Source organism: Leptosomus discolor, chromosome 8, assembly GCF_034619465.1.
Source record: "Leptosomus discolor isolate bLepDis1 chromosome 8, bLepDis1.hap2, whole genome shotgun sequence".
Classification (NCBI taxonomy): domain Eukaryota; kingdom Metazoa; phylum Chordata; class Aves; order Leptosomiformes; family Leptosomidae; genus Leptosomus; species Leptosomus discolor.
In genome coordinates, this window is record NC_141398.1 from 4,422,361 (window position 1) to 4,432,566 (window position 10,206).

General features: G+C 44.3%; 1 protein-coding gene across 1 annotated transcript; it reads right to left on the minus strand.

Annotated features, from left to right (window-relative positions):
- Window positions 1-3,893: 3,893 nt before the first annotated feature.
- Window positions 3,894-8,007, minus strand: LOC104344096 (uncharacterized). Its single transcript, XM_009948151.2, has 3 exons — window positions 7,855-8,007; window positions 4,950-5,096; window positions 3,894-4,077 (listed from the first exon to the last, which is right to left on the minus strand). Exons 1-3 carry the CDS (start codon window positions 8,000-8,002, stop codon window positions 4,049-4,051), a joined length of 324 nt encoding a protein of 107 aa, XP_009946453.1. The 5' UTR covers window positions 8,003-8,007; the 3' UTR covers window positions 3,894-4,048.
- Between the last annotated feature and the right edge of the window lie 2,199 nt (window positions 8,008-10,206).

Below are 10,206 nucleotides of genomic sequence, written 5' to 3' on the forward strand. Positions count from 1 at the left end.
GCTAGTTCTCGACACAACAAGGTCTAAAGATGGCAAAAATAATCCAAACTAGTAATGCCAGAATCACCTAAGTGCTGAAAAGTGAAATGAAACGTGATTAAGGATCCTTGCTTTGGTTTGGATTGGTTTTCCTTCTTTTAGGCACAGATACCTTTTGTAAGTTCTCACTAATAGTCATTTTTTAACAAGACAAAAACACTTGAGGTCAAGAAATGCAAACATTAAAGCTGAAACTCAGTTTTAAATCTTCCCCCTCTGCAGGTGTATAAGAGGCAAGGTCTTTGTCATGAGATGGTCACACATTGTTTCTCAGTTAACACAGCTTCAGCTTACAAGACTTTGTCTGATGAGTTACATTTTGTTGACTTTTTCTACAATTCCTTCTCATTCTTACATTAGGTTTGTCGTTGTGACTCACTTCAGCACCATCAGTGCTAAAGCAGGTGTGGGAATGTCTGCTTGCGGGACTCCAGGTCCTCGCTCTTCTCTGAGAGCGTACCTTCGCATTTGCACAGCGGGGGAAATCTCCGAATGGGAAAAAAGTAGGATTTCTTGCTCTACCTCACGCCAGTGCTAAGGGCGTAGAGGGGAATAAAGATCTGCTGGTAGATCACAGCTGTATTTCAGTAGTCACAGGCTGCTGCATTAGGCCTTGGGAGGAAAGTGCAGGATGGCTTAATCAGAGACATGTACTAGCCCAGCCACAGAACTGCTGAGTCCATCTTGGCACATGCGCACCGAGGCTGTGCCTAATATCTGGAGTTTGAATGCTTTTATGTTCGTTATGCTGGGTTGTCCACCAAAAAGCTGCAAAAGCAGAACCCCTGGTGATCAGTAAAAATCAAGAGAGAGAGGATGCAGCTTCTCCTTTGCCTTTTACTTGCCCATATCCTTTAATCTGTAGTAAATAGACATAAAATGCTGTTCTGTCAAAATCACGTTGCCCTACGCTGCCCTTACGCTCCCTCCCTCCTCTGTACAGAGATGGCAGAACTGTGATGAAGCCACCACGAGCGAGGAACGTCAAGTGCCTTAGAAAAATTTAGCTGTGCTCTTAGGCACGTAGCCAGCTTTCTCTGCCTATACCCCAGCAGCTGTTTGACAAAGCTGCTGCAGCCTTTTTTAGGGGTGACATGAGGCCATGGGGCAGAGCCCAAGCCAGCAAAGGGCTCCGACAGAGCTCTCACAGAGGGTGAGCCAAGGTGGGAGAGGAAAGGAACAACATCCTGCTGATGTCCCGTAGCAGTTGTGAGGCTGCTGCCATAAATGGGGCCGAGGATGACCATGGAGCAGGTTTGAAAGTGAGAGGAAAGGGGATTCCTTAATTGGAGGCTATTTTGTGGGGACAGTGGGAGAGGCAGGCCTGTTACAAGCAGTGACATCCACAACGGAAGAACCAGACAGAAACTTCATCAGAGTAAAACCATCAGCCTCCTCCTCCCTTCCCTCCTCTGGGGGTGGTGCCACCAGTTTCCAGATCCTGTTGTTTGGGTCCGGCCACACCTTTTGCCTTGTGCTTGATGGTGACTGGGGCAAGTGTGAGAATCGTTGTTGCCAAGAGGTGTCTGAGATCTGGAAAGATGCTAGAGGAGAACAGAGACAGGTGGAAGAAAAGCTGAAAATTACATCTCAAATACCATTTCAGAGAGCAAGCCCCGCATTTCTCAGTCAGATTCACAGACCCTTGAGTCTGGTTGTTGTCTGAGAGTTCTGAATATTTCAATGTTTTACTCCATAGCAGATCGATTTTTTTTTTTTTTTTTCATTTCACCTGGACATGGTGTTCTTCATTCCTTGTCTTTATTTATTACAGAATACAACAGCAATATTACAGTAAGATATTTATGGCTGTGGTAACAATTTGGCAGTAGATAGTCAGCATGCAGGCAGTGAGCAGGGAAGCTTTCACATACATGCGAGCACACAAACTATCACTCGAGTCAAGTTAAAAAGTGTTTGACCTTAAAAAACCAACAACCATGTGTGACTATATTGCTGCATTTCCTTTGCAGTAAACAAAACAGTTCAGGACCCTTCACTATGAAAGCTAACATATAAATACAAGCTACTAATATCGTGTGAAGAAATCTCTAAATCTGCAATTGTACAGAAAGTGTGGGGAGAGAGAAAACATCTGTTCCTGTTGATGTGACAGTGTGTGATTTGCAAATAGCATGTCTGTTCTCAGCAGTGGCACTGGGAGGCACTGAGCTCTGCAAAGGGTGTTTCTAGTCCCATCTTCCCCACTTTTAGGCCCAGGTGCCAGCTCAGGAAAGCATATTTATTGGTGAATGCCTAAAGTGGAAAACTCTAAAATACATTGTTATTAAGTATTTATTTAATGATCCACTGGAGTAAGCGCGACTTTGCACAAAGGAAATTCTATTTCAACATATGGAAAAAAAAATCTCAACTGTGAGAGTGGTGAAACTTTTGAACAGGCTGCATGGAGAAGCTGTGACATCTGCCTCCTTGAAGATTTTCAGAACCCGACTGGACAAAGCCCTGAGCAAACACGTCTAACATTAAGGTTAACCCTGCTTCAAGCAGAAAGTTGGACTAGAGAACTGCCCCCATTCTCCTCACACCAACATCTCTTTGCAACGAAATCTTTCTGTGATTTTATGACTTCAAATCCTGGTTACATTTGAGCATTTCCCCAAGGTAGCGCCTTGCTGGGAGAGCAGCTCCAACCCATGAAATGGAGACTTTGTTTTTCAATTGCCTTTTAACACTTAGCATAGCACAGCAAGGGAAGATACCTTTCTTCCCCTCTTCATCAGCCTCTCCTCCATGCTAGCACTCCTCTCCTCATCAAATATTTTAATTTAACTTTGCTGCAGCTGGAGGCAAATGCTGACTTCTCACGCCCATTCAGGAGGGTGCCTAGGCAGGAGGGAGAAGACCGTGTCTGAGAACATGAGGTGCATGGGTACAAACACGTCTCCCAGTCGTGAAGAGATGCAGCTGAGATGGGAATGCTCAAGCTGCGTGACAGAAGCCATTGGAGAAAATCACTGACCGCAGCACCACAAACCCAGCACCTCTCAACTTCTGGCCTGAAGGTGCGAGATTCTCTCCCTCCATCCTGGGGTGGGGAAAGGGAAGGAGAAGCTTCACGGTGTGGTTTTGTTAGAAATACAGAGGGAGGGAGGTGATAGGGGAGGGAGGATGAGGAGCCAGAAAGACAGGAGGAAGATGGAAGTGTGGGGGAGTACGTATGTGGGAATTTGTATAGGGAATGGACAATGTTACGTGTGTTTGGGGAAACGTCACCGTGTGCGTACGTCTGAAGGAAAGGAGTCAGGCATGTGGGCAACAGCAAGAGGCCCCAGCAGTGAGACCTATACCAGAGAAGGTGGGCTTTCTTCTTTACCTGCTCTCAGGTACCATAAGGAGTTTACAGGACTAGTTTGGGTCCAATTGTGACAAAGCTGGCACCTCTCGATAAACAAACAGGGATTTGAAATTAAATTGATGTGAAAGAGACCTTAGAAATAGCAGAGGGATACAAATATCAGTTGGTCCTCTGAGGTATGAAATTTCCTGGTACCTGTTCTCATTTGGTTATGTGTGTTTTCAATTAAGTAAAATTTAATTTGATAGCCCATTAGAAGTATGTGCCCCTTATCAAGTGTTTCTGTCCTTCTGTCACAACAGGGTGGCTTTTGCGCTGTGGTCAGCTTTTTGTAAAATAAACAAAGCAAGCTACCTGGGATTGGAGAGCCTAGTGTTGCTAAACCCAGGATTTTTGTAAGACATCCTTGCACTCCAAAGTACCTCAGCTTCCATTTATCAGCTTGTGTTCGTATGTGCCTGTGCTTCAGAGAACGATTAACCAGGGAAGCAACTGCCTCTCACGTCCATCCCCGCTAATTTACTGCAAGAATCCGTCATTTTAACGGAAACTTTATTTGTGCATGTGAAAAGGGCTTTGCCTTTCACGGCAGTGACAGGGAGAGCAAAGCAGGGGAGTTGTCAGATGGCTCTGTTGGTAAAGGATGAACCGCTTGCAGAGCTTACTTCTGGACTCGTGTTTTTCTTCTATTTAGTGTCTTCCTCCTTTGCCACCCATTGCTAAGGACAAATACAAAGAAATGTGTGAGAACAACTTAAAGTTGCAGTACAGGCAAACATACAGAATATTGAAGCATTGGTTAGAAATGTCCCCAGGTTGGAGCCCAAAGGTCTGTGTTTCACTTTGAAAGACACTTTTTGAAATTAAGAACTTCAATCCTGTCTCCAATTCTCTTCCAAACCCCGTAGGACCTCACTACATAATTAGCATCCTTACCGAAGCATTCAGGTATAGACTGGACTTTCTCATACCTTGGTTTGATTTATCTAGGTGTGGGTTGCATTAACTCAGCAGGGTGACGAGGAGAACTTGTGGTGTTCTCTGCTTTGAGCTGGTAAGTGCAGGTAGATCCCTCTGCTTTTGACCCAATTAAGTTCCTTTAAAGGAAAGCCAGCTAAGCTGTTCTAAAAGACCACAAGAAGTGGACTAATGATTCCTGTCTGCCAGTCTGTAACTCCATTCTCATGTTTCACTGTTTCCTCCCACTTAATCTTTTTTGCACGCTCAAATGTGAAGCTCTTGATTTAGTCCTGAATTTGTGTCTGGGATAAAACTTCCACTGTGGTGCCGATGAGAGCACAACCTAAACTTCCATTGGCCTTTTTTCTGTCACTATATGTTTCAGGTTTCTGTCTCTGCTGCCTACCCATATCTTTGCAACTTTGTGGCGTGGTTATTTCCACTAATTCTGTTGTTTCATCTTCCCACCAAGTATAAAGCAACAAACAGGAGAAACATTGCTTCAAGTACAATGCAGCCACTTGTCTTACTTACATCCCTTCATCTAGTAAGTGTACATTTGAGCCGAAACAATGCTGACTTCTCAGAAGTCATCTGTTAATTCATCTTTCTCAGGAGGACTCTCACTTACAGATGGACTGGACAGTGGAAGTGGTACCGCCCCTGGGAGTTCCACCGCCGTGAGATCTGGCCTCCTGGGACATCATATGGGAAGCACGGGATCCACCAGAGATCCCGCTGCTGGTAAAACCCGATGAATGGGTTGAGCCTCTGGCACCTAGAACAGTTACAAAGGAGATGTTACCGACTGGAAGGAACCTTATGGGATAATTATAAACTACTTTGTTTATAAAAAATTCAGGACTAGCAGATGTATTGGAAGAGAAGGAGGCTGCTGATTACTTGACTTGTTCCATCAGTATACTGCTTTTTAGCTGCCACCTTAGAGAAAGGGTATCTGCCGTGTTTTGTGGATGTTCCCAGAACACAAAGAAAATCTGCAACTGTTGCACAGACTGGTTTTGATGAACTCAACTCTCCCAGTTTCAGCCCAGTTTGTCTTTGCTGAAATCACAATTTTCTGAAGAGTGGTGGAACAAACTCCTACAGGAACTAAGGATTGTTGCAGACCTCACCACTTGCTGTTCCAGGTGATGGATATGTTCCTTTCACTTCACTTTCCATAGCATAAACCTGCACGTAACAGATGATACCTGTAAAATTCAAACCCAGCAAGCTGTGGTAGCCAGTGGCCAAGTTACACGTATGTCTCCATCTCAGTGTAAATAAGCCCCAAGCAAAGTACTCCATTGCAAACTCCTCTTCTCCTGGGAGAGGAGCAAAGCATTAGCGACGACAAACGTTGCTGATAATGCTTAAAGCATTCCTGGAGGATGCTCAGATATTTTGGTGATGAGCTTGTTATAACAACTTCTGTAAAGTGATACTGAACAATACTCATGCCCTGCTGCAGAATCAGCCGCTCCTTCGAGCGTGTTTGTTCTGGGGGGGAGGAAGGGTTACAGTCTGAATGAAAAGGTTAAGAAGATGTGTTTGAAGAGCGAGAGATTTCAGTGAGCACCTGCGGAAATGAAATCAGGCCCTGTTAGCTCTCAATCAGGCAAAGAATGTGTGGCAAAGCTCTCCTGCTGCAGGGAGCCAAGGCTCACACCTGTCTTGGCAATGTTACAGAGCTAGCATTTTTCACGTGGATAAAAGCTCTTTTGGAGTATCTCCTGTAGGCATGGCTGAGGTTTCCTTAAGTCACGCAGACTTCACCAAAATAGTGGTTTTCATAAAAGTCCGTAGTTGATACAGATATTGCAAGACTAGAACGAGGCGTTGTTAGATGTTTGCTTTGCTTCTCTCTCTTCTAAAGATTCTCAGCATGTGGAGGGATACGTGTCTTCAGTGTTCTAGTTTAGAAGCTGCAACTTCTTGCCCTCTATAGGGCATCACCACTGAAGAGTTTGCCACTGGTTATGGGTGTGCTGAGCACTGCTGTACCACCCTTATCTGTAACAGAAGGCAGGATTGTGCAGCTGACTCTGCTCTAGTGTGTGATTATGTTAACTGGCGTCTCCTGTACACACCAGGATTTCTGCTGCTGATGCAGCGCGGTGCTGGAGAGCAGCTCTTCCTGCTCTTCACTCTCTCAGTCCTCCTCCTCGCCTGACCCCCTTGCATATTCTGCCCCTCTGCTGCCACCATCCCTTAAGCTCTTTGCTATTGAATGTTCAATAAACCCTGTATTCAGTAACCTAAACTCACTGATCAAATCATACAGAGTAAAAATTTTAAAATGCCTCACAGGAGTCACATGCAGCATCACTCTAAATGAACCTTATGTCACTTATTCCCTCACTGTCTAGAGAGCCTCACGCTGTAAATAATATTGGCAGCAACGTAAATCATATCTTAAAAAAATAACTTACTTCCTCTCAATCAAGCTTATCACATCTTTTTTCTATTGAAAGGTAACCTAAATCTGGACCCTGGCCAGCTCACCTGGCCAGCCACCCATTTTATAGCTGGAAGCATCAAGTTCAGCTCCATCCTTCAGTAGACTTTGGGCTGCTTACTACAAAAGGAGTAGACCAGCGGTGGACCAATATGGCAGAGATCCCCACCTCTAAGCAGCCTGCTGGCTAGCAGACTCCTGACACGGGGGAGATGTGGGCCCGAGACCCCCAAGGCAGAAAGGGTTTTGAAGCCTTTATGCAAGGCTGGCGAGATAACTACTGGGCTGCTGGGCAGAGCAGGATGACATGGGCCACCCTCTTCTGTGCTGGTATGCCTGCTCAGACGATGCCTGCTGAATGGGGTCACCCAGGCAGGACTGTCACGGAGAACACCACGTGCACGGATCCCACGGGATCTAGGGTTAAACAAGTGCCAAGCTGCTTCGAGTCGCCAGCTCAGGGATTGCTCTGTGCTTGCAACAGAAATACAAGAACCCGCAGGGTTAGCTCATGTGAAAGCCAGCTATGCCTAATTTTAATACTTAGATACGTGCTGTCAAGGATGCGTAGATATTCCCTTCGTGAATCCAGGTCTTGGACTGCAGCTAATTCCCCTCTGCTACAGCGTTTGCGTAAGGTTTTATGGGTTCTCCCTGTATGGATGTGTGTGAGTAAAGAGCTGGGGAAATCTGATAATTTATATGAAATGTAGGTACACAGATCATGTTCTTGCATAAGTGTATCGTTGCTTATTGCTACCGTGACTTTCTGTATTATTGATGATTCCTAGCAGAACGGAGAGACAGCACAAACGTCAAATAAACACCGTCCTGAATCTCATGAATACCACATATGTATGTGTCTATTAATGCATATATACATCCACAGAAAACACCCTTAATAGCATCCCACTCATAACATGCAGTTAAATATAGGAATCTTTTGTCTTCAGTACAATACAGGAACGTAGGAAAGAAAAGATTACCTGGCAAGCTTATTTTCAAGGCAAAAAAAAAATGTTTGGCCCTATGCCCTAAACCACAAAACCACACACCCACATGCAGTTGCTCATACCCATTTCTTGGAGAGTAGAAGTAGGGCCTCCAGAATGCACGCCTCCCCCAGATGCTCTCGCTTCCCGGGACATCATCGATGAAGCAAGCGATCCTCCTTTGATCCCGGAGGAAGTGAATCCAGCGCTGCAGACGTTTCGGTCAGACATTTCTCCTTCTGATGGTGTGACACCCTCTGGAGCACTGCGAGGCTCAGCCAATCTTTTTATACACTGTCCAGCTAACAGCAAAGAAATGAAACTGCTACCACAGTCAGGAAGAAATGAAACCAAAACTAATCCTCATCTAGGAAATGAAACTGAAATTTGTGAACCTGCCTTTTTGTTGATGTTCTCAGGGTGAACTTTAGGCAAACCAACTAATTTCCTCTCGTGATACTAAAACAGATTAGTAGCGTATGAATCATTAATTGGCAACTGGCATGGCTGAGAACTTTGCTTCTTCATTCTTTGGCATTGCACTCTATTGCACTGAATTGCACCTGTAGCAGGTAGCCCCTCATTTTCAGGGGTAATACAACTCTGAGTAAAGACCACAGACAAAAAGGCAGCAAAGTGGTGGTCATGCGGAAACTGCAACTTGAGTTGGTTATAGCACCCAGCAGTCAGCTGTGGTACAGCTACCCCTGAAAAAAATGGTTTACCGAGAGCTGGAAATGAGAACTCAATTAATAACGGATGAAATTAATTTCTTTATGGAAGGAACTGTTTGGGGACCTTGCATCATATGAGCAGATTGACACAGATGTTTTGTTCTTCCTCATGCAAATCCTGCTAAAGCGGAGCCTCTGTCTTTAATGAGCAGGCCTTTGCAAATGGCACATACTCCTTTATTGCAGTTTTTTCTTAGCCAGTAGTTTAAATAAGGCTGTTTAAAAATCCATGGGCCTCCTCCTTACCTCCTGAGGTAAAGAGGAACATCTGATTGGGTCACACTACCGCAGGGATAGCCTTCAAAGTGGAAATACCCGGAATAAAAATATAGCATTTTCATGGTTGTATAATACCTATATCTTGTACATGGTGGGTTATAGAACAAAGAATACAAAGTCCGTTCCTCTCTTCTTATATGTGCTATTTATGGATAACTGGCCCATGTGCCCTTGAGCAGCACTGCTCTTCTAACTCTTCTCTTTCATTCAATTTTTCTTTAATTCATATATGTTGGTTTTCTTTATTTCTAATGTTTGTTGTTTTTATTTTCTACTCTGCTTGCATTAGGGCTTCTGTAATATGATGCATCTTTATCCTCATAATTTCTCAGGTCTCTCACTTATTATTCTGAATTACTTAATGTTTTGAAATACCTAAAGTTGCATCTTAAATGGAAGTAAATTTCCACGTAAGAATAGGACAATTAATGCTATAGGCCCTCTTCAAAGTGATAATATAACCAAAAATGTCACTTCCTTTGTACATATTGCTACAGGTCCTTCCTTCAAAACTGGTAAAATCTTTTGGTGCTTTGTTAATATCGTTTATTTAATATTCCGAACAGCCCATCAGGAAATGATGATAAGCCATGGGGAATGAAGGCTTCACAAAGTTGCAGAGACTCTATATGTGATGACCTTTAACTCAGTCCTAAAACACAATTCATATGGATACACACAAAGTTGTTTAACTAAAAAATAGTTAAAATTAGATACATTAAAAGTTTTATTGAAAGCAAAGTGCCTCAAGGCAACTCATGATTGGCAGAGACATTAGTGAATAAGCAGGGAAAGGGGAAATTAATAGTAGTCCCACAAAAACAAGGTGAAGAAACAGTGAAATAAGGAGAGGGAAGTCACCGAAGGGATTCAAGGGAAGCCTCTGTTTACAAGAGTGCCATGGACTTAGTCAGCAAGGAGGTGGCTCTAAAATCCGCTATGTGGTTGCAGTGGGTTGGATGAGGAACATGTGAGTAGGCAGATGACACTGTGCTAAAAACAGCTGAGCTCTGCCTACCTTCATGCTCTTGTTCCTGTAGTGGTGCAGCAAATGTAGGTTATGGAAAAGTTCTGACCTGGAAGGGGTTTGCTTTTACTTGTTTTCAGCTTATTACGAAAATCTAGGACAATGTCTTGCAGGAAAATGAGTGAAAACAAGGTGAATCTCTTGTACCTGTCAGGTCTGAGTCTGCTATTAGGTCTTAACAGCCCTGGCCAGCCTCCCCTGGGCCTTCAGTCCCTGCCTGAGCGATGCTGTAGGTGCACCCGTCTGCAGGTCCATCACGGCCATACCTCATTGATCCAGACCGAGCTGCAGCCTGTCTTCATGGCTTGACCTTAGACCTGCCTGCAAGGATAGACTTGTCCAGCAGTTGCTGGACTGTGACCGGCCCTGGCTACCACAACCAGACCTAAACCTGA